The 24,280-nt window shown below is 42.3% G+C and overlaps 1 protein-coding gene across 10 annotated transcripts in view; it reads left to right on the top strand.

Moving 5' to 3' along the window:
• The window catches only part of svilc (supervillin c), a 35,618-nt gene extending 11,339 nt beyond the window's left edge, over nucleotides 1-24,279 (top strand). For 3 of the 10 annotated variants that reach the window (XM_079605971.1, XM_079605968.1, XM_079605963.1), the window contains 26 exons: nucleotides 518-552; nucleotides 2,122-2,183; nucleotides 4,023-4,171; nucleotides 4,324-4,552; nucleotides 5,459-5,952; nucleotides 9,890-9,977; nucleotides 10,199-10,246; nucleotides 12,471-12,539; nucleotides 12,810-12,884; nucleotides 13,273-13,481; nucleotides 13,568-13,722; nucleotides 13,896-13,997; nucleotides 15,380-15,516; nucleotides 15,756-15,903; nucleotides 16,017-16,162; nucleotides 16,306-16,481; nucleotides 16,856-17,006; nucleotides 17,182-17,488; nucleotides 17,933-18,139; nucleotides 18,225-18,432; nucleotides 18,534-18,667; nucleotides 18,778-18,933; nucleotides 20,125-20,253; nucleotides 20,345-20,457; nucleotides 20,753-20,908; nucleotides 23,773-24,279. In XM_079605971.1, the coding sequence (XP_079462097.1) occupies nucleotides 518-552; nucleotides 2,122-2,183; nucleotides 4,023-4,171; nucleotides 4,324-4,552; nucleotides 5,459-5,952; nucleotides 9,890-9,977; nucleotides 10,199-10,246; nucleotides 12,471-12,539; nucleotides 12,810-12,884; nucleotides 13,273-13,481; nucleotides 13,568-13,722; nucleotides 13,896-13,997; nucleotides 15,380-15,516; nucleotides 15,756-15,903; nucleotides 16,017-16,162; nucleotides 16,306-16,481; nucleotides 16,856-17,006; nucleotides 17,182-17,488; nucleotides 17,933-18,139; nucleotides 18,225-18,432; nucleotides 18,534-18,667; nucleotides 18,778-18,933; nucleotides 20,125-20,253; nucleotides 20,345-20,457; nucleotides 20,753-20,908; nucleotides 23,773-23,859 (3,970 nt within the window). In that variant the 3' untranslated portion in view covers nucleotides 23,860-24,279. The remainder of the gene's footprint in view (nucleotides 1-517; nucleotides 553-2,121; nucleotides 2,184-4,022; nucleotides 4,172-4,323; nucleotides 4,553-5,458; nucleotides 5,953-9,889; nucleotides 9,978-10,198; nucleotides 10,247-12,470; nucleotides 12,540-12,809; nucleotides 12,885-13,272; nucleotides 13,482-13,567; nucleotides 13,723-13,895; nucleotides 13,998-15,379; nucleotides 15,517-15,755; nucleotides 15,904-16,016; nucleotides 16,163-16,305; nucleotides 16,482-16,855; nucleotides 17,007-17,181; nucleotides 17,489-17,932; nucleotides 18,140-18,224; nucleotides 18,433-18,533; nucleotides 18,668-18,777; nucleotides 18,934-20,124; nucleotides 20,254-20,344; nucleotides 20,458-20,752; nucleotides 20,909-23,772) is intronic. The other 7 variants (XM_079605964.1, XM_079605970.1, XM_079605967.1 and 4 more) reach the window with 3 other exon arrangements.
• The last annotated feature ends 1 nt before the right edge of the window (nucleotide 24,280 follows it).

The raw sequence follows: 24,280 nt of genomic DNA, 5'->3' as shown, positions 1-24,280 counted from the left end.
TGGCATATCTTAAGTAATATTTCAGCAGTTTCTTTCACTTACTATATTTTACAATTAAATATTTTAAAAACTCGATTTAAACGTTATTGGATCAGGAAAATTAAACACTGCATAGCAACAAATACATGTTTTGGAAAGTGCTGTGTGTGTTTTGTTGATATTTAGTCATTTAAGAGTAAATCCTTTCACTATCATAAATAGCTGGAATATATTAACAGATGCCAGATATCACTCAGCACAGTCCTTTTCTTTGAGTCAGGAAATGAGTTCGGCATGTATCCCATGTGCTTGATAGGATCATCAAACAGGGTGTGTGTAAGAGCTCATAGTTTTAATCGTTAGCATTATGTCATGCATATAACCTGCACAGATGTGTCTGAGCGAGTGTGTGTCACAATGCCCGTAGTGCAGGAGAGGCTTGTTAAAGCAGATCTGGTGTGAAGTCATCTTACTTGTTTCTGTGTTAACATGTGTATCACTTATTTTGAGACTTCTCATAAAGTTCTTCATTTCACAGAACAATGGACGATGGAAATCAGGACACCTCGCAAAGTAAGTGCTTAACCTACAATTTTACACTGTAAAAATGTTAATCAACTAAAAGTCATCATTAAGTCATTTGCTGCTTTTTAATTTAAGTAAAAAAAAAAAGTGGTGCCAAAGTAAAAACCTGCAAGTGAGAAACTCATTAAATCAAGTAGGCATTGTGACAAGCTAAATTGACGAAACCAGAGATGATGTTATAACATTGAAGCATTTTTATGAAGTATTTCAGATTTTTATGAAATTCAGTATTCATACACTATACCGTTCAAAAGTTTGGGGTCAGAAAGATTTTCAGCACCATGACTCCAGTTTTCAGTGTCACATGATCCTTCAAAAATCATAATAATATGATGATTTGCTGCTCAATAGTTTATAATAACAACATTTATTTGAAATATAAGTATTTTGTAAGAATGTAAAAGTCTTTACTGTCACTACCGATCAATTTAATGCATCCTAGCAAAATTTAATTTTTTTTCTTCTTAAAAAAACCCCTCAAAAAACAATCTTACTGACCCCAAACCTTTGAACGGTAGTGTGTGTGTGTGTGTGTGTGTGTGTGTGTGTAGGCGTATATGGAGGAGTTTTTTTAGTTTTGTTTTTTTGTAAATGGTTGTTTAACTGTAGTCTGAGCGGTCTTTTAAAATTTTGCAACTCTACCGCTACATAGTACCATTGCAATGCAATACACATAGTAAACCAAAACATAAACACACTCTTATACACTTTTACTCATGCATATATTCTGAGTAAATGGATACTGTCATAAACAGTTATGATGACCTCTGTTTTATTACTGGTGAGTGGATAAATCTTACAAGGCTGTATTAGAGAATGTTTAAAGTGTTATAAATATAAGCCATGCTTCTTAGGACAGTAATTTAGTGACACTCACATAATAATCTAATTCCTTAAAAACACGTTTAGTGTAATACATAACATGTGAAAATTAGGAATTATGTGTGTATTAGGTTTAGGTTTAGGGTTAGAATATACAGTTTGTACAGTATAAAAATCATGTCTATGGAAAGTCCCCATGAAACATGGAAACACAACGTGTGTGTGTGTGTGTGTGTACTTGGTATACATTACATTGTGGGAACCATAATGTCCCCACAAGGATAGTAAAACCTGAGATCACCTCCATTGTGGGGACCAGCCAGCGGTCCCCATGGGGGGAATGGGTTAATAAACATACTAAATGATATATTTTTGAAAATGTAAAAATGCAGAATGTCTCCTGTGATGGGTAGGTTTAGGGATAGGGGCAGTGTAAGGGGATAGAATATACAGTTTGTACAGTATAAAAACCATTACGCCTATGGAATGTCCTCACAAGGATAGAAATGAAAGCTTGTGTGTGTGTGTGTGTGTGTGTGTGTGTGTGTGTGTGTGTGTGTGTGTGTGTGTGGTGTGTGAATCAGCAGGATCTGTTGATATTGTGCCACAAGTAATGCAGTCTGTTATGATGTGTCAGTTTCGATTAGCTTGGCATTTCTGTTGCTCTAAAATACATGTGTGTGACTTGGAGACACTTTTCCCCTTGTAATGTTGTGCTTGCTGTTTTTCTTGCAGTGGATGTAAAGACAGACGATAGAGCCAAGATGAGTGTAGCTGCCAAGATGTCTCTGTTTAAAGTAGGTGAAACAAGAGCCCACCGTATCTATTTAGCAACTTCTGCTGCCTGAATAGAAAAAGGTCATTGCCATGGATGGAAAACACAGACACACACACACACCTTGTATATATTTACCCTTTTGGGGACTTCCCAATTTACTGTTCTTAATAGAAGCAAATTATGATTACTTTAGACTACACGTACCATTACCATAAAATACACCTTTTAATGTATTAAAAGTCACTTTTATGACAAGGCATTTCTCATGTATCAGAAATTACACACATAGAACTAATTCTCACATACAAAAATGTTTTTAATCTTCTAAAATGTGTTGAGGATAAAGTATTATTTATACATTTTAAAAAGCAATGTGATGCTGAAAATTAATTTCGAATGCACTGTCATTTATTTTACTAGGTATTTCTAATAATTTTGGATTAATCTCTCTCTTTCTCTTTCTGCTCCATTATGTTTTTCCTCTCTGTTCTTATGCTTTGTGTTTGGGTCGTAGGTGGTAATAGGACACCTGGAGTGTTTGGTTACCGTATGACCCACTGGGTTTCATTTGTTACTGTGACTTCCTTACAGAGACTATCAGCACAGGATCTATTTCATTCATACTGCCACTGACCCATTTCACCAGAGACAGAGATATTCAAAAATTGCATTGCAAGTGCATTTTCTTGGTGATACAGAAAATACAGGGATTGTTCTCCTAACAATGATAATTATGCCTTTAACTCACTCACATGTTGATGTGACAAATTATATTCATTCTTACATGGAACACACAAGTAATTATTTTTATGTACAATGAAAATGAATTCTGACTAAATATTAGGTGACACGTCTTCACATACAGCATACAGTATTATCACATATACGGCAACATGAATAATATTGCAAATATACAATGACTTCTAACATAAATTAGTTTATTAGTTTACTTTTTGGTCAGTGTTTGAGTTTGATGTTCCCTAGTCACCATTCACTTTGTATGGAACTCATTGGAACTCTCTTTGTACTCACTGTATGGAAAAGAGCAGCATGAACATTCTGTTAAACATCTCCTGTTGTGATCCATGGAAGAAAGAAAATCAAACAGATTTGGTGAAACATGAAGAATTTGTGTAAATAAAAAGGAATTTAAAGTAATTAAGTTTCTCTACGCAGTTAAAATTATGTTTTGAATCGACACATTTAATTTTTTCAAATTACAGTACCGTTCAAATTCTTTTGAATGTTTTTGAAAGAAGTCTCTTATGTTAACCAAGGCTGCACATGTTTGTACTGCACATATCTGCACATAAAAAACACAATAAAAACAGTAATACTGTGGAAATTTTTTATTTATTTTAAATAACTGTTTTCTAAATGAATTTATTTTAAAATGTAAATTATTCCTGTGATGGCAGAGCTGTATTTTCCGCATCATTACTCCAGTCTTCAGTGTCACATGATCCTTCAGAAATCATTCTAATATGATGATTTGCTGCCCAAGAAACATTTCTTATTGTTATCAATGTTGAAAAAAAATTGTGCTGCTTAATATTTTTGTGGAAAACATGATGCATTTTTCAGGACTATTTAGAAAAAAGAAAGTTCAAAAGAACAGCATTTTTTTTTATATAAATAAATAAATACATTTTGTAACATTTTTAATGTCTTAGTGTCACTGTTAATCAATTTAATGCTTTGTTCCCTAATAAAATCATTAATGTCTTTAATTTTTTTTAAAAAAAAGAAGCATTTTTTGGTCAACTGTATCTCTTGGTGAATTATTTACATTTGTCGATCTCTCTCTTTTAATTCCACCATTTAACAATTTTTTATTACATTGTTGTTTTGCTATCAGGAATTGGAGAAGACAGCTTCACCCGAGGCGTCCTTGTTCCTCAAACCTCGCTCCAGTAATAGTTTTCATGAGCGCAGAGTCCGCCGCAACAACGATCCTCGAGCACTCACTCAGCCAATCACCTTTGAGGAAACAGTGATGGCAGCGAGGTGGGCGGGACTTCATTATACAACATGCTCATTTCTTGCACCTTAACATGTCTTTAAATCTCTATCTACGCTTACAGCAGCAGTGCCACTGCCAATTTAAGAAGTAATTGTGAGGTTAAAAACAAATGAATGACCTAATTCACTGTCTGCAGTCCTCAGTCGGGTGAGGCGGGTGAGCCTGAGGCAGAGGTGGAGGATGATGCTGGCACTAAACTGTCTATGAGTGAGAAACTGGCTCTCTTCAACAAACTGTCTCAGCCCATATCGGGTGCTGTGGGGAGTCCCGTGAGAGACGGCAGCCCACTAGAGGCCTCCGAGAGACGCAGGCAGAAGGGCGCGCGCTACCGCACACAGCCCATCACTGTGGATGAGGTCAATTTGGTAAGTATATTTGGCATAGTCTCTATTTGCCACTTGTCCAGTCATCATTTTGTTTTAATCAGTGTGTGTCAGCCTCAGATCTGGTGACCATGATAAAACATTCAGATGAATTTCAATGCTGGCTTATGCTAGCCATCAAAAATAAAAGTTAGGTTTTTGTTGTTGTTTGAATGATGAATGTATCTATGTTTAGTACGTTTTATAAACAAGGTGGAAGAATTTAATTCAAGATACATTTTCTAAAAATGAATCCTACGATCTAAAAAAAATAATGGCATAGCCATCACAGCAAAAATAAAATAAATAAAATGAATATATATATATATATATATATTATATGTATATAAAATAAATAAAAAAACACAAAAAATATTTTCTTTCAATAATTTTCATTTATTTTCATTAATAGTTTCATTAATTTTCAGATAATTGGAACTTCTGATAGTTGGTTTGTTTTTCAGCATTTTTTTTTACAGTAAATATGATTGATGATTATTCATTATCTATAATATTTTATTATTATTATGAGTTGCTTTTTTACCCTATTGTCAGTTTGTTAAACAGTTCATTTAAGCAATAAACGATACAATTCAGTCACAATATATTTTCTACAAAAAAATATCTTATTACCTTAATCATTTTGCTCTGTTAAATTATTATTGTATGAAGGATGTTCAGATATTTTCTACTAGAAAATAACGTAGAAATATTGGATATTGGGAAGAAGCTTTTTCCAGTAATGCTGCACAGCAAAACTTTCATTGAACACAGAAGTCATGCTTAAGCAACCTGATAATGACACCAGCATCCACAACACAACACAAGCCATTTTTCCTGTGACTTTAACTTCTAGACCTTCTCTGTCTTTTCCAGAGATGTTTGTAATAAGCCTCTCTTCCACTTTAGCTTCAGAAAGAACCCGTTCAGCTTCCTCGTCTTCATCTGACGCCTCACCTCTCTGACCGACAGCAAGCTGAGTCCATCAACCTGAAGCCCAGTGAAGTGCGTGTCTCTGGGCCGAGCTCTTCACAGGAGAGGGGTTCCTCCCCCGAACTCACCTCATCACCCCATCCGAAGCCTACAGCGGGCGGCAACTCCCAGAATGCAGTGCAGATTAAAGGCATCTTGAAAAAGAGCTCTTCGGAGGGAGTGGTGTGGAGGAGTGGAACCAGAGACGGGGATGACCTGAATGGACACGGCCTGGAGAAGAATGGGGGAGAGAGGAGGGAGAGGGAGGTGAAAGAGGAGAGACATATGTCAGCTGTGGGTCCGTCTCCAGCCCGTCCCTCCAGCGCTCCCTGGAGGCAGAGGGGAAGGAAGGAAGAACACGGCAGAACACGGAGATCTGCGCCGAAGCCTGAGGAATGTCCATCCCTGACCACAGAACAGATCACTGACAGGTTCTCTCGCTTTCACTCTCTTGCTTGTTGTGTTTGTTGTCAGATATACAGTAAGAGTAAAAAAACAAAACAAAAGGAATTATTACTATTTGCTTTTATTCGGCAAGGATGCATTACATTTGTGAAAAGTGATAGTTAAGACAAGAATCCTGTAATGTTTCTATCAGGGTTCCCGTAAAAATATTAAGCAGCACAACTGTTTTCATTATTAGTAATAATAAGAAATGTTTCTTGAGCATCAAATCATCATATCTGAAGGGTCATGTGACACTGAAGACTGGAGTAATGATGCTGAAAATTCAGCTTTGATCACAGGAATAAAGTACATTTTAAAATATATTCCAATAGAAAACAGTTATTTAAATGTAAATAATATATCTGTCACGGGTATGGTGCGGGTGAACAAAGGCAAAGGCACAAAGCTCCAATTCAAACTTTTACTATAATAAAGCTTACACAAAACGGTAACACTCACGATACACTGTAACATATTCAAGGACCGACAAGGACAGACTGAAGAGTAGCAAACTAAATACAGAAACAAACGAACACTAACAAGGTGAAGACAGGTGACACAGATGATGAGGACGATGAACAGGTGGATGATTGAGGGAGTGAGTTCAGGTGTGGAGACACAAGGGATACTGGGAAGTGTAGTGCAGACTAAGACAGACAGGTGCAGACGAAGACTGTGACATAACGCCCCCCCTTCAATAAGGCGCGACCTCGCGCCGTAGAACAACAAAGGGGTGGGGGGGTGGGCGCCCTGGAGGCTGATGAAGGGGTGGCCGATCTGGAGCAGGAAGCCTCCAGGGCGGAGCAGGCCTTGCTGGTGGCCAGGGCGGAGCAGGACGTGCAGGCGGCCAGGGCGGAGCAGGACGTGCAGGCGGCCAGGGCGGAGCAGGACGTGCAGGCGGCCAGGGCGGAGCAGGACGTGCAGGTGGCCAGGGCGGAGCAGGCGGCCATGGCGGTGTGGACCCTTCGGGCGGCCAGGGCGGTGTGGACCCCTCGGGCGGCCATGGCGGTGTGGACCCCTCGGGCGGCCATGGCGGTGTGGACCCCTCGGGCGGCCATGGCGGTGAGGACCCTTCGGGCGGCCATGGCGGTGAGGACCCTTCGGGCGGCCATGGCGGTGAGGACCCTTCGGGCGGCCATGGCGGTGAGGACCCTTCGGGCGGCCATGGCGGTGAGGACCCTTCGGGCGGCCATGGCGGTGAGGACCCTTCGGGCGGCCATGGCGGTGAGGACCCTTCGGGTGGCCATGGGAACCGTGTCGGAAGGGCCTCCACGATCCCCTCAGAGGACTTATTGCCCCCCCCCAAAATTTTCTTGGGGAGGTCAGCACTGGACTGGACCAGCGGCGAAGAGGGCTCTGAGCTGACCGGGACCAGCGGCGAAGGCTCTGGGCTGGACGGGACCAGCGGCGAAGGCTCTGGGCTGGACGGGACCAGCGGCGAAGGCTCTGGGCTGGACGGGACCAGCGGCGAAGGCTCTGGGCTGGACGGGACCAGCGGCGAAGGCTCTGGGCTGGACGGGACCAGCGGCGAAGGCTCTGGGCTGGACGGGACCAGCGGTGCAGGAAGCTCTGGGCTGGACGGGACCAGCGGTGCAGGAAGCTCTGGGCTGGACGGGACCAGCGGTGCAGGAAGCTCTGGGCTGGACGGGACCAGCGGTGCAGGAAGCTCTGGGCTGGACGGGACCAGCGGTGCAGGAAGCTCTGGGCTGGACGGGACCAGCGGTGCAGGAAGCTCTGGGCTGGACGGGACCAGCGGTGCAGGAAGCTCTGGGCTGGACGGGACCAGCGGTGCAGGAAGCTCTGGGCTGGACGGGACCAGCGGTGCAGGAAGCTCTGGGCTGGACGGGACCAGCGGTGCAGGAAGCTCTGGGCTGGACGGGACCAGCGGTGCAGGAAGCTCTGGGCTGGACGGGACCAGCGGTGCAGGAAGCTCTGGGCTGGACGGGACCAGCGGTGCAGGAAGCTCTGGGCTGGACGGGACCAGCGGTGCAGGAAGCTCTGGGCTGGACGGGACCAGCGGTGCAGGAAGCTCTGGGCTGGACGGGACCAGCGGTGCAGGAAGCTCTGGGCTGGACGGGACCAGCGGTGCAGGAAGCTCTGGGCTGGACGGGACCAGCGGTGCAGGAAGCTCTGGGCTGGACGGGACCAGCGGTGCAGGAAGCTCTGGGCTGGACGGGACCAGCGGTGCAGGAAGCTCTGGGCTGGACGGGACCAGCGGTGCAGGAAGCTCTGGGCTGGACGGGACCAGCGGTGCAGGAAGCTCTGGGCTGGACGGGACCAGCGGTGCAGGAAGCTCTGTGCTGGGCAGCGATGAGGGCTCTGTGCTGGGCAGCGATGAGGGCTCTGTGCTGGGCAGCGATGAGGGCTCTGTGCTGGGCAGCGATGAGGGCTCTGTGCTGGGCAGCGATGAGGGCTCTGGCGCAGGATCAGCGGGCTCTGGCGCAGGATCGGCGGGCTCTGGCGCAGGATCAGCGGGCTCTGGCGCAGGATCAGCGGGCTCTGCTGGACTGGCGTGAAGTGCAGGCTTGGCTGGACAGGCGTGAATCGTCTCAGGCTGGGCAGGCCGGACGCGAAGCGCAGGCGCGGCAGGCATGACGTGCGGCTCAGGCTCTGGAACGTCGTGATGATCAGGCTGAGGAACGGCGTACTGTGGGATGAAGCTCTCCAGACAAATGGAGAGCGCCTCTCTCCAGTCCAGACCGGAGAGATCTGGGAGCTCCCTCGGATCAACGACGTTAGCCCCTATACAATAACAGGCCTTGAGCGTTTCATCATTCAAGATGCTGGTGACGGCGAGAAGATAAAACTGCGCTGTATATTCAAACAGATCGCGGCTACCCTGAGCCACCGCCACAATCTGTCCAGCGAGTTCCCAACTCATCTTATGGTCCGTTCTTCCTCCTTTCCTTTTTTGGTCGGTCCTTCTGTCACGGGTATGGTGCGGGTGAACAAAGGCAAAGGCACAAAGCTCCAATTCAAACTTTTACTATAATAAAGCTTACACAAAACGGTAACACTCACGATACACTGTAACATATTCAAGGACCGACAAGGACAGACTGAAGAGTAGCAAACTAAATACAGAAACAAACGAACACTAACAAGGTGAAGACAGGTGACACAGATGATGAGGACGATGAACAGGTGGATGATTGAGGGAGTGAGTTCAGGTGTGGAGACACAAGGGATACTGGGAAGTGTAGTGCAGACTAAGACAGACAGGTGCAGACGAAGACTGTGACAATATCACAATATTACAGTGTTTACAGTTTTTAAAATCACATTAATGTAGCCTTAGTGAGCATAAAATACTTTTTTCAAAATCATAAAAAAATCTTACCAACCTAAAACTTTTGTGGTTAGGGTTAAGTAGTGTATATATTTTTTTGTGTGGATATTTGTGAAAATATATTACCCAAATATAAATATAGTACCCCTTCACAGTCAGTTTTTCAAAGATTATTGGATCAAAAGGTAGAAAATTGGTTCATTGCTGGCTTGAAACTTTGCAAATCCAATACATGGTGGCCAGTGCTGGATAGTTACTCTAAAAAAGTCATTAATCACTTAGCTACTAATTACATCTTCAAAGTGTGATTAGATTGTTTTACTAATCACTCTCTCTATAAACCATTACATTACTTATTACTATTTACTTTATAAATCCCACATCAACCTCGACCAGTTGAACAATACAAGGATAGAATTGAAACTGCATTTAATTCTTTCAAATAAATACAATAAAATTGTTATTGTTACACACAAGGCTGTTTATATTTCTTACAAAAACAGTCTGTTTTGCTGCTTAATTGATATTGCAAACTGGTATTTGTTATCATATTATTTGAATATGATTTGGTATGTTTTTGACAAAATTCATCACTGTTTGGCTCCTATTAAATGAGAAAGTCTTTTTCACAGGCTGACAGACTCAAGAGTAACTAAAGAAGAAGAGGATGAGCAAAGTGCTAAGGCAAGGTGCAATATCAGTTTAAACAGTGGGCCACAGGTGTGTGTATGAGATGCTCATTTAATTGTGTTTTTTTTAACCTGAAATATCAAAGCATATTTAACTAGGAGATATTGACTAGGAGGTTTATTTGTATTTCTGTGTGTAAATAAATACACCAGCATGTGTGTTTGTGGTCAAATGTATGCTAGCATGCATTCAGTATGTGAGTCACAACTCAATATCTTTGTTCTCCCTGATATCCGCACTGCCCCCTGTAGGATGAGACTGTCAGTGCAGCTGAATCTACTCCCCAAACTCAATGCTGGGTAAGATTGCTATGTGAGTTTATACAGAATGTGTTTCAGTTACTTTAACTGACTTAATGGTCACACATTGTTGCTTATTACTTTATGTGTTAAAAGGTGAGATTGCATTAGTTATTGTCTCTCTGTGTTCATTCTATTTGACGGAGCATATATTGTTGTTGTTGTTGTATGATATTTTATTAGTCAATCACCCTCTCCTCCTCCTCTCTCTCCTCCTCCTCTCTCTCCTCCTCTCTCTCCTCCTCCTCTCTCTCTCCTCCTCTCTCTCCTCCTCCTCTCTCTCCTCCTCTCTCTCCTCCTCTCTCTCCTCCTCCTCTCTCTCCTCCTCTCTCTCCTCCTCCTCTCTCTCTCCTCCTCTCTCTCCTCCTCCTCTCTCTCCTCCTCTCTCTCCTCCTCTCTCTCCTCCTCCTCTCTCTCCTCCTCCTCTCTCTCCTCCTCTCTCTCCTCCTCCTCTCTCTCTCCTCCTCCTCTCTCTCTCATCCTCTCTCTCCTCCTCTCTCTCCTCCTCCTCTCTCTCCTCCTCTCTCTCCTCCTCCTCTCTCTCCTCCTCTCTCTCCTCCTCCTCTCTCTCTCATCCTCTCTCTCCTCCTCTCTCTCCTCCTCCTCTCTCTCCTCCTCTCTCCTCCTCCTCTCTCTCCTCCTCCTCTCTCTCCTCCTCTCTCTCCTCCTCTCTCCTCCTCCTCTCTCTCCTCCTCCTCTCCTCCCCCTCCTCTCTCTCCTCCTCCTCTCTCTCCTCCTCCTCTCTCCTCATCCTCTCTCTCCTCCTCTCTCTCCTCCTCCTCTCTCTCCTCCTCTCTCTCCTCCTCTCTCCTCCTCATCTCTCTCCTCCTCCTCTCCTCCTCCTCCTCTCTCTCCTCCTCCTCTCTCTCCTCCTCCTCTCTCCTCCTCCTCTCTCTCCTCCTCCTCTCCTCCTCCTCCTCTCTCTCCTCCTCCTCTCTCTCCTCCTCTCTCTCCTCCTCCTCTCTCTCCTCCTCTCTCCTCCTCCTCTCTCTCCTCCTCTCTCCTCCTCCTCTCTCTCCTCCTCCTCTCTCTCCTCCTCTCTCTCCTCCTCTCTCCTCCTCCTCTCTCTCCTCCTCCTCTCTCTCCTCCTCCTCTCCTCCTCCTCCTCTCTCTCCTCCTCCTCTCTCTCCTCCTCCTCTCTCTCCTCCTCTCTCTCCTCCTCTCTCTCCTCCTCCTCTCTCTCCTCCTCCTCTCCTCCTCCTCCTCTCTCTCCTCCTCCTCTCTCTCCTCCTCTCTCCTCCTCCTCTCTCTCCTCCTCCTCTCCTCTCACCTCCTCTCTCCTCTCCTCTCCTCTCTCCTCCTCTCCTCTCTCCTCCTCCTCTCTCTCCTCCTCCTCTCTCTCCTCCTCCTCTCTCCTCATCCTCTCTCTCCTCCTCTCTCTCCTCCTCCTCTCTCTCCTCCTCTCTCCTCCTCCTCTCTCTCCTCCTCCTCTCTCTCCTCCTCCTCTCCTCCTCCTCCTCTCTCTCCTCCTCTCTCTCCTCCTCTCTCTCCTCCTCCTCTCTCTCCTCCTCCTCTCCTCCTCCTCTCTCTCCTCCTCCTCTCCTCCTACTCTCCTCCTCCTCTCTCTCCTCCTCTCTCTCCTCCTCTCTCCTCTCCTCTCTCTCCTCTCCACTCCTCTCATCTCCTCATCTCTCTCCTCCTCTCTCCTCTCTCCTCTCCTCTCTCCTCCTCTCTCTCCTCCTCTCTCCTCTTCTCTCCTCCTCCTCTCCTCCTCCTCTCTCTCCTCTCCTCCTCTCTCCTCTCCACTCCTCTCTCTCCTCTCTCCTCTCCTCTCTCTCCTCTCCTCCTCTCTCTCCTCCTCTCTCCTCTCCTCTCCTCTCCCCTCCTCTCTCCCCTCCTCTCCTCTCTCCTCTCCTCCTCTCCTCCTCTCTTCTCTCCTCCTCTCCTCTCTCCTCTCTCCTCCTCTCCTCTCTCCTCCTCTTTCCTCTCCTCTCATCCTCTCTCCTCTCTTCTCTCCTCCTCTCCTCTCTCCTCCTCTTCTCTCCTCCTCTCCTCTCTCCTCCTCTCCTCTCCTCTCTCCTCTCCTCTCCACTCCTCTCCTCCTCTCTTCTCTCCTCCTCTCCTCTCTCCTCTCCTCTCTCCTCCTCTCGTCTCCTCTCCTCTCTCCTCCTCTCCTCTCTCCTCCTCTCCACTCCTCTCCTCTCTCCTCCTCTCCACTCCTCTCCTCCTCCTCTCCTCTCCTCCTCTCTCCTCCTCTCCTCTCCTCCTCCTCTCCTCCTCTCAGGAGCCTGTGTTTTCCTCTGTATACTCTCATTCAAGCACCACACCTCAATATGTGATGTTTTTCAATGAGGTGAGAATTTTATTAATGTGTCATTGTGATGTCTATAAACTGTTATTGCTCTAAGCATGTGCTTTTTAACAAAACATTTGTTTTTCTGTTTTCCTGTATAGTGTGTCCTGAGTGTGTTAATTTGGCTGCCTTGTCCTTTTAAGATCCATTTTGTTTTGTCCACAGAAAACAAAAGTGACTTTACTGTCAATAATGGCATGTCAATTATTTGATTTGACTTCGACCAGCAGACCTAAAAATTGATTATCATCTTTCTCTCGCCCTCTCTAGAGGAGTCTTTCTTATGAAGCTCAAGAGGTTTCCACGTCCACTCAAAGCCAACCACAGGTGACGGGGAGAGACAAGGTAGTTTTAAGCTATTCATACAGTACTGTTTAAAATATGTTTGCAAGTAAATTGATCAAAGGTGAAAGTAAAGACTGTTGTAAAATTGTTACAAAAGATTTTATTTCAAATAAATGCTGTTCTTTTGAACTGTCTATTAATCAAAGAACCCTGAAAAGAATTGTATCACAGTTTCCACAAAAATATGAAGCAGTACAACTGTTTTCAACATTAATAATAAGAAGAAATGTTTCTTGAGCAACAAATCAGCATATTACAATGATTTATGAAGGATCGTGTGACACTGAAGACTGGATTAATGATGCTGAAAATTCAGCTTTGCCGTCACATTCAATTTTGATATAAGATATTAAAATATCAACTAATTCACTTCTTTCTGTTATTTCAGGAAATCTGTGATGAGGAAGACTCTCCCAAACTCATCTTTACAGAGACACAAACCATTTGCACCAATGAAGTCCAAGAGAGTCAGATGTTTGGTACTGGGATGGCTAAAGAGGTCATGACCTCTGACCCCTGCTCACTGCCAGCATGTCCTACCACTGGAGGAGACACAGAGCCAGACTTCAGCACTCTCTGTCAGACCAACTCACCAATGTAAAGCCAGCGTCTGTGTGTACATGTATATCTGAGGGATTTCTCAATGTGATTAGAGACAGGTTTAATGCTCTGTGTGTGTTTAGTTTGAGCTCAGCTGTAGCTGAACACCGGCGCTCAGTACGGCCGTCCCGCAGGACTCAGGGCTCGAGGAATCCATTACGTGCTCTTGCTGCTCGAGAGGATATCCAGCAGGATTTCATGCAGCCTGAGGAAAACAGCCAAACGGAGAATAATACAGGTTAAAATTTTATCTTCCTGGTCTTTTACTTGTCAGCCAGTGTTTCAATTTTTTTAGAGTCAGGTGATTCAAATATGTTATCATGATTAATCAAATGTCTTAAACATATTTAGCATCATCATACTTCTTTCAATCACAATTCTCTTATTTTTATATCTTTATTTTCCCTAAAGCTTTGAAAAATTCTAACTGCACCCCAGCTGATGTCACTTCCTCTGGAAAAGTGAGCAGACCCATAGTGCCATACAACAAACTCATGCTCATCCAGGTTAAAGGTATGCTAATGCTTCTAATATTCATCTAATGCTCTTCAGAATATTACCGTATATATTTACAGTCGATTTTTTTATGTTTATGAAATGTGACCCTGGACAACAAAACCAGTCACATTGAGAAAATCACCTTTAAAGTTGTCCATTTATGATCGCGATTGTGCTGCATTCACTCACGTTGTATATATTTACGGTAGGAAATTTACAAAATATCTTCATGGAACATGATCTTTACTTAAAGGAACTTTATGTAAGATTATGGCCAAAACTGGTACTGCAATCACTTTCAAATTACTGTAGAGCGGTGTATCCCCTCCCCCTCCCCCTGACTCAAGGTTGCCAGATAGGCTGCAGGATCCAGCAGGAACGTAGGCTGCTACAAGGAGCTTCCAATGGCAAGACTAGAGCAGAGCTGGCAACCCGGATGCCGAAACACTTCTGACTTCGTGATTGGTAGATAGGTGGAGGGTGGCGCATCAGGCCAAAACACAACATGACAACATCAACATCAGTTGAGGGCTGCAACTTCACTTTTGAATGACAATATCCTGGCCGGACTACTGTTGTCAGTGATATAAGTATTTGAAATTAACATGATTTATTAATGTCTACTGACACATCAGGGCCATTTTATGATTAATTGAAATACATTTCTTACATACGGTTCCTTTAATACCCTAATAATTTTTGGCATAAATGAAATATCGATCATTTTGACACATACAATGTATTGTTGGCTATTACCACAAATTTACCTGTGCGACTTATGACTGGTTTTGTGGTCACAAATAAGCATTTTGTGTTGGCCAAGACTGCAAATTCAGTAAAAACAGCAATACTGTGAAATATTATTACAATACTGTTTTCTATTTGAATATATTTTAAAATGTAATGTATTCCTGTGATGTCAAAGCTGAATTTTCAGAATAATTCCTCCAGTCAGTGTCACATGATCCTTCAAAAATCACTCTAATATGATGATTTGCTGCTTAAGAAACATTTCTGAATGTTTTCATGTTGTGCTGCTTAATATTTTTAAGGAAAACATGATATTTATTTTTCAGGATTCTTTGATGAATAGAAAGTTCAAAAGAACAGCATTTGTTTGAAATAGAAATCTTTTGCAACATTATACATTTCCTTACTGTCACTTTTGTTAAAAATAAGGCATCCTTGCTAAATAAAATTATTTGTAAAAAAAAAAAATCATACCCTGAACTTTTTCATGTGCTAGTATACATTGTAAAATTCGACATGGTTTGTAATAGTCATGGAAGCACAGTTGATTTTTCAAGTTTCCATGCTTGGAAGTTCCATAAGATCCTGAGAGTTTCTTGCGAGAGCAATGCAGGTAATGTGTTCTATGCATGTGTGTGTGTATCCAGGGTGGAGGCAGGTGCAGGTGCGGTTGGTGGAGCCTGTGTCACACTCTCTTAACAGTGGTGACTGCTTTCTGCTGGTCACACCCTCACACTGCTTCCTCTGGACCGGCAAACTTTCCAACACCATCGAGAGAGAAAAGGTACCATCAGTTCACACAGAAAAAGTGTGATTCCTGTTAAAGCCAGTGCAAGTATTGTCTCATCCTCAACAGTATATTTTGGGTATTTTTAAAACAAAATCAAAATAATACATTGATTAAATATTAATTTAGTATTATTCAGCTCAGATGAGACTTCTGCATCCCTAATCATTTTGAAATGTTTTTGGTGTCAGTTTTGGGGATTTAGTTCCTGGATGTTGACTATTGGTGTGTTCTAGGCGTCTGAAATGGCCTCGTGTATTGTGACCCAGAGGGATATGGGTTGTCAAGCAACGGGCGTCGTTCACCTGGATGAAGGTGTAAATACAGACAGCCTGCAGGCAGCAGAGTTCTGGAACCTTCTCGGGGGACAGACCCAGTATAAAGGCAAGAGCCGTACTGTGTACCCCACAGGAAATATCCCATCAAAAACAACACTTTGATTTCCTAATACTGTTCCATTGACATTTGTATGTTTATGGCGGCGTATCACTTTGCAGGTCCAGACAGTACAGATGACGATGAGTACTATGAGAGAGCCATATCAGAGTCAAACTGTATTTATAGGCTGCAGGGGGACAGACTCAGCCCCCATGAGCAGGCCTGGGCTGCCGTACCACACCTCACTCTACTGAACTCCTCTCAGGTCCTGATCTCAAGCCATATACTATTAAAGAATAAATGGCATGGACTTTATAATGCACTTTATAACCGCTTGTGATTACACATGACAAAACTGCTATTTAAGGTGGTTGGTTACATTTATTGACAGTGCTTTTTCCGTTCCAGACTCTGCTGTTTGACTTCGGCAGCGAGCTCTATTTGTGGCATGGGACAGACGTCGGCCCCAGTGAGAGGAAACTGGCCCTTCAGCTGGCTCAGCAGGTTTGGGACGGAGCGTATGACTACAGCAACTGCAGGATCAACCCTCTGGATCCCTCTGGTGGCAGTGCCCACATTCCCAAGTAGGTTCACTGTAATGGGAGATTATTCATATATCCAGCTACAGTGCGGTCCAAAAGTCCATTAGTGAAAATGCTTCTGTTTTGCATTCCTTTTAATGAGTAAGAATTATATTATCAGTATAACAACTTGAATTAACGTTAATATGAATATCAGAACGTCTCAGTATTTGCTCTGTCTCCTTTGTTTTAATGACTGCAGCACTTAAGCTGCATGAACAACGTAAGTTTGTATGAATGTATAAATTATGTAAAATATATATTTTTTGTTCCTATGAAGGAATAAAGATAAATAATAGAATGTTAGGATACAAGCAGAAAGAGAAATCCAATCTTATTGCTTGTATTCACCAACATGTACTTATTTGTGTGTTCAGGCAGGGAACTGGACGGCCAGACTGGGCACTTTTTGGCCGTGTGTTTGATCAAAATGAGACGGTACTGTTCAAAGAGAAGTTTGCGAACTCATTTGAGCAGACAAAAGTGAACAAAAATCACATCGAACCTTTCATACAAGAGGAAGAGCAGGTGAGGAGGCTTACATACATGTATAATAACAAACATAGCTCAGGTTCCTCTTTTATACCTATGACTAGGGCTGCACAATATAGCTAAATAATCAAAATATGGCAAATGGTTTCACTTTGAAATAATTTTATGTTCTCTCTTTCTAGCTCTATAATCTTTTCCGTCTTTTCTTCAGACCCCCTCACTCATATCATCTCCTCAGCCAGTGTCAGCTGAACAGTGGTCATGTGATGCCAGAGCTCTCTTCGGTGGAGTCTGTCTCTCAGCGGTGTCACAAATCGTTCTGGATGGTGTGGATGTACGAAGGGGACGAGATATGGTCACTCTGAGTGATGGTCGGCAGGTGGAGTTATGCACACTTGCGGTGAAATCGTGGCTTATTTCAGAGAGTGAGGAGTGTAAGGTTGCCCCAGAGAGCTTGGGACAGTTTAGTGAGGGCTACACATACGCTACACGCTGGACTTACAGCCTCACAGCGTTAGGTGAGTCAATGCACGCATACAGTATATATTTGATTTAAGTCGGCATGAGATGAAAATTCACAGTTTTCTATCTGCATGTTATAGATTTTGAATATGTTTAATTTTGTGTGTTTTGATCTTGTAATGTTCAACCGAAAAGTCATAACTGGACCATCCGGGGAAAACGACTTCTCTCTAGTGACATATGCAGGATTTATCCAAACATTAAGTCTGCTCCTCGCTCCTGTAATCTTGTTGTCACAGTCAGTTTGCTTTATTTTGGATCAAATAAAGGCAGCCTTGATGAACATATACTTCTTTTAAAAATAATAAAAAAATCTTACCAATCTTACACTTTTGAACTGTAGTGTATATTTATTATACATATTAAAATGAACATTTTTGAAAATTAGTATGTTTGAGTATTTAAATACTTTGTATATTTATTCTCCTATTATTTACCAGTGGATCAGATGGCAAGAGGTCAGGAACGATCTGCTCTTTTCATCTGGAAGGGGCGGCACTCCAATGCCAGTGGGCGGGACTTGTCACCAGCGCTGACCCATCAGTGTAGTTCTCAGGTGTTTGTAACAGAAGGGGAGGAGCCGCCCTGTTTTCTGCAGCTGTTCCAGGGAGGAATGGTCATTTATAGACAACACAGCAGAGACACAGGTCTGGTCATTGAAAAATCGAATCCTCTTCTCTGCTATGGATCCACTTATTACATCTGACAATATAGGTTTGGTATGTGTTTCAGGAGGCTGGCATCTGTTCTGTGTGAGGGGCGATGTGTCTGTAGAGGGCAGTCTGTTAGAGGTCCCAAGCTCCTGCTCCAGTCTGAGGTCTCGTGGCTCATTGGTCTTGCTGAACAGCCAGCAGGGGGCGATCTACCTGTGGCATGGCTGCAAAGCCCACAGCAAAGCACGTCAGGTGGCCAAGCAGACCGTCCAACGCCTCACACAGATGTGAGCCACACCTTTAACATTATATTCAACCCATGAAACGTGATGAATGACGCACATCGCCAGATTTCATGTGATTTTATGTGATTGATTGTAATGGTTAGGTGCCCACCTGAGCTGAGTCTGAGAACTGGCGGCTTTATGAATGTCCAGGAAGTGGAGGAGGGGAAAGAGCCCGCAGAATTCTGGAATGCTATTGGACCACAGGACAAGAAGTCATATGACTGCATGCTACAAGGTGTGATGTTTAACAGACTATGAGAAACCATGTGAACTTTCTCTGTCGTGCAATTAATGTTTGCAACCGTTTTTTTTTACAAGAAATGCTCTGTTTTGTATTCCTTTCAGATCCTAGTAAATTTAACTTTACCCCCCGCCTTTTTCACCTGAGTGCCCAATCAGGAACGTTTGAAGGGGCGGAGCTCATTAGCCCCTCCCATGTTAGTGGAGTAATTACGGCAATGCCTTTCCTCCAGGATAAGTTATATTCTGTGCCACATCCAGGTGAGAGCAAGCAAGTTCACATACACAGAAACGCAAGTGGACATAAAGGCTTTTCACAATTTCAACGGCGAAGCAATGTTTCGTACTTATGAAAGTGTGGACTTACTGAAATATTGATCAGATGGACAAGCATTTATTAAAGTGCCCCTATTATGCTTTTTCGGATGTCAACTTTCATGTAGTGTGTAATATAGCTGTTTGTGATTGTAAAGGGTCTGCAAAGTTTCAAAAATCAAAGTGCACAATAAATGGAGTTATTGTCTTCCAAAAGAAAGAACCGATTCTGAGCTGCCTGAAACGAGTCGGCGGTAATTCCAGCCTTACTTCCTGCTCAAATATACGTACGTTTGTAACAAATTTGCCTATGGATTTCATTGAACAACGACTACTTTGTCCCGCCCTCAAACACTGTTGTTGTAGCTGAGGCCTGGAAGAGTTTGGTTCGTGTTGTCGACATGTCGAAAAGACGCTGTTTAATGCGCTGCAAAAGCAAATCCACTTTGCATGAATTTCCAAAGGAGGAGGTCTTGCGCTTCAACTGATATGACTGACACCATCACTACTGTTTGTTACAAGCCTTCGGAGCTGAAATTCAGCTATGGTAATGGGCGTTTTGTTTCCGACACAAGTTGTAAGCGGTAGAACAATCACAACAGCCTGGACCATCTGACCAATCAGAGCAGAGTGAGCTCTCGGAAAGGAGGGGTTTAGACAGACCGAATCCTTTATCGAACCGTTTCAGACACTGGAGAAAAGAGGTGAACTAAAGTGTTTTTTGACCTTGGATGCATATAAACCTGTTATAGGATACATCCAAAACAAGTTAAATTAGACAACATCCAAATTAGAAGCATTTAAAATAGCATAATAGGAGCACTTTAAAATAACTTGTCTGCTCGTTGCATCATGCCATGCGTGTCCAATAAAATCATACTTGTCCAAATCTGAAACATCACTACCCAGAATTCATTCCAAATCCAGGGTGAAATATAAACAGTGTGAAAGATGAAACAAGATCACGCAGGATTAAGTTGGTCATTTTAGACGTGGATTAACAAGTGTGAACCTCCCAATACAAGATACATAACTTTGGTGTTCTCAGACAAACAGATAAAACTAGAACAAATTGAACGTAATAAGCATTATTTGTTTTCTTCTCACTGCTGTGGTGTTGTAACATTCTCTCGGCAGCACTATTCTTGCTGGATAACTATCTGGAGGTGTATTTATGGCAAAGTTGTGAAGCTTCAGTCTCACAGCGCCCCCACTGGGACAAAGAGAAGAAGTGCGCCATGGAGACTGCCTTACAGTATTGCAAAGGTGAGTTTGGATTCGTCGAAAAGAGCACAGGAGCGGTTCAGAAGTCTTCTGTTTCTGTTTTATAAGGTTCTTTTTGGTGTTTTGTGTTCAGAGAGAAATCCTAGACGGCCTCCCATGGCATACCTTATTGATGAAGGGGCAGAGCCTCTCACCTTTACTAATATATTCCCTTCATGGGAGATGAGACTGACACAGGGAGTACAAGTGAGTGAGGACATATCATCATCATATGTATGAGTGAGTGCTTACATGATTTAGACCAGGGATAGGCAACTTCGGTCCTGGGGGGCCACTGTCCTGCAGAGTTTAGCTTCAGCCCTGATAACATCTCACCTGCCTGTATCTATGTAGTAATCCTGAAAACATTGATTGCCTTGTTCAGGTGTGTTTAGTTAGGGCTGGAGCTAAACTCTGCAGGACAGTGGCCCTCCAGGACAGGAGTTGCCTATCTTTGATTTAGACTGAAGTCTCATTTAAATGTGTTTGTGTTTTCTTCCAGGACTGCACAGTGTGTAAAAAGCTGACTTTGGTGCAGGATGCTCTAGCTGCCCATAATAAGACCCAGTTTCCCCTTAAGGATCTGCTAAAGAGACCTTTACCTGAGGGAGTGGATCCTTTACACCTGGAGAACTACCTGTCTCAGCATGATTTCAAGGTCTAACGCTAAAACATAATGGCCTGGTTTCACAGACAGGACTTAGAATAAATTAGGTTTAGAAAGGATTAGGTTTTAGTTCAAGTAGGATATTTAAGTAGCTTTTATAAAATGTGCCTTAGAAAAAAACATTACTGCTGTGCATCTTGAGACAAAACAATGACAGTGACATATTTTAAGATACTATATCAGTGCAAGTTGCTTTCAGTTAAAACCAGTCAAACATGCATGTTAGTCTGGGAATAGTTTCAACCTTGTCTAAAACGGGGGAAACATATATTACAGTATGGTTGAGCTTCAAAGTATAGCAATAGCAGCTTTATATTTTACACTATATTTTGAACCTGAAATTGTATTTTATGTAGATATTTCATTTATATCAATTGAGTCTTGCATAGCGAAACCTTTGACTTACTGACTTGCAAAGCATAAAAAAAAATTATTTTTGTTTTTATATGTTGTTTAAGGGCGGTTTTATTTTAAATATTTTTTTTTGTTTAGGTATTTAATAAATAATAATTAAACAAAATTATATTTATTTATTTAATTTAATAAATAATTTTACAGACATACACGACCACCATTAAAAATGTTGGGCTCAGTAAGTTTGTTATGCTTTTGAAAGTCTTTAATGCTAGCCAAGGCTAATTTTATTTGCCGAAAAATACAGCAAAAACAGTAATATTGTGAAATATTGTTCAAAAATATCTTATTATCAATGTTAAAAGCAGTTGTGCTGCTTAAAGCTACACTGTAATTGTTTAAGTTGATTCTTAGCAAAAAACACTTTGTTCTTTCAAAATTATATGTGCTCATTAATGTATAATTACTTCTACCAGCTAATCAAGTATTCTTGTAAGCATAGAATCTGCCATTTATAATACATACGAGCGAGTCGATCGAATGGCGGAAGCCATGTTGCGCCTCCATCTTGAAAATACATTAGGGACATACCTGGAAATTCAAGCTTCGCCTTTCGCGTTTTTACACTCAGTGGCACAGTGACAAATGCGAGGGGGGAGATTACTCGCGACTGCCGGCAGATTTTAAATAATACAGCCACCTCCAGTCATGCCAGTCATACAGCCACTTCCTGCACAACCGGAGGCTGCAGTTTCAGGACCCCAGTTCTAGGACCGCAGTTCCAGGACCCTAGTTTTTTGTCACAGCGCCACCTACCGAACTGGGTGATATAGCGGGAGCTGCAGTTTCATGTGTTTAGTTTGTAAGATCCATCTATTATCTTAAGTCTTGTTTAAAAAAAAAAAAGAAAAAAAATTCTTGGGACCTTGCGTTAATTCTTTTAAGAAATAAGATTATGGAATAGAAAAGCTCCTGCAGCAGGTGGATTAGAGCAACAAGTAGAGTCTACATGACACAATTTAAAAGATTAATATTACACTTTTACTTAAAGCTCACTTTAAACCACCATCGAGTATTTGTATCATATTCCGGTCGCGGTTTTAAATGGTTTTAAGTTAAAACATTTTTAAAATATGTTATATTTAGCATTTTAAATGCAGCTAATGGCTACACCTTGCTTAGCATGTATACTGTAAACATTATTTATTCATATGAAAATTCCCCAAATCGTACGAAAATCACACACAAACCACACACTCGAAATCGTGCATTTATTAGCTTCAGATAAGGCGATGTGTCTTTAGCTTTATCACGGAGGTCAGAATGAGGGAGTGTACACAGGACCGCGTCATGCAGAAGGGCAGGAGTATGGTCACGTTGAACCACGTGAGATGATTGACAGCTGTACAGCGAATGAGAGAGCGCTAAGAGCTTAACTGACGCAAATCAGGAAGAGGAGAGACAGAGTTCGCTGTTTGAGCTCTTCAGATCGCATTATTCAGTGGAAAATGAATAGAAATGTTATTCTGTATGATTAAATATTTTACAAACATGTGATGATAAATCATTATTTCTCCAAATATGCACACCATTGGACTAAGAGCCCTAGCGGATGCTGTATATTGTGAACACAAATAAACTGGAGAAGACATGCTTTATAAGTGATGATTTCTATTCAAAATAACGACGGTACAGATTAATAATTTTGCACTCCTGACATAAATTAAGAAATCATTGTCACTGCAAACCAGTTTTATCATAAACAGTGGTCAAATATCGAAGCTGGAGTCTAAAATAGGTTCAATTAGTGGTTTTGGTAGGTGGCGCTGTCACAAACAAAAAATAGGGTCCTGGAACTGCGGTCCTAGAACTGGGGTCCTGAAACTGCAGCCTCCGGTTGTGCAGGAATACCCTTCTCTCCTCTGTAGGAGGTAAAACGCCCTCGGTATGGGAGGGCCTAGAAAGTAATATTCAGTTGTAAGTCATATACAATTTCACCGCTAGATGGGAGTAATTCCTACACAGTGTAGCTTTAATATTATTGGGGAAACCTTGATTCATTTTTTTCAGGATTCTTTGATTAATATAAAGTTCAAAAGAACAGCTTTTATTTAAAATATAAATATTTTGTAACATTATAAATGTATTTTCTGTCCCTGTTTAAGTTACGATTAGGATAAGTATAAATGTAAAAAACCTTACTGACTCCAAATGTTTGAACTATAGTATCTTTTTTTTTAAAGCAGAATTTGTGGATGTCTAGTTAACTACAAACTAAAGTCTTATTAAACTCAAATCTTATAAACACAATTTGGTTTACAGGCAGTCTGTCTTTTTTTAAAGTCTGTCTTTCAAAGTCAACCTATCAAATTATAGCTCACCTGATTAAGAAAATAGAGGCTAATATCAAGTGAACTATTAAGTCTGATAGGCTATTTTACAATCTTCTTGAAAGAAACACCAGGAGAGGTTGAAGTAACTGTCCTGTTCATTTGTTTTAGGCTGCTTTAGGAATGACATGGAATGACTACAACTGTCTATCAGATTTACAAAAAATGGACCTGAAGAAAAGCAAAGGACTTTACTGAGTGTCAGCAGCACTGTGACCTAGGCTCAACATGAAGCAATATTTAAAAAAAGATGTGTTTGTAAGATGACATGTTCTTGATGGCGGTCACGTGTACAGTGTAAGTGTGAGTGTGTCTTTTCAGTCTGCTGCTTCTTATAATGTCTAATGCCCATCGCTCATTTTGGCCAAAAGCTTTCTGCTCAAAGCTAGACAGAACCATTAACTATGACTTTGAGAAATAGCTTCCATGTTTTTTCTTTCTTCCTCCCCATCCTCCATTGCAGCTGTTTCTCTTCCCGCTTTCTTTATCTCTTCCTGTCTGCCTTTTATCTCTCCTCTCAACACAAAGCAGCACATGTGAATAAAGATTTGGCTGTTTTACTGAACTTACAGTTGAATTTAGTCATGTTTATTTTAAAATAAAACAAAATGAAATCTTT

The sequence above is a fragment of the Phoxinus phoxinus genome, assembly GCF_949152265.1.
Source record: "Phoxinus phoxinus genome assembly, chromosome: 1".
In the NCBI taxonomy this organism is placed as follows: domain Eukaryota; kingdom Metazoa; phylum Chordata; class Actinopteri; order Cypriniformes; family Leuciscidae; genus Phoxinus; species Phoxinus phoxinus.
Note: the sequence above shows the minus strand (reverse complement) of the source record. Positions and strands in the feature narration are given on the sequence as shown.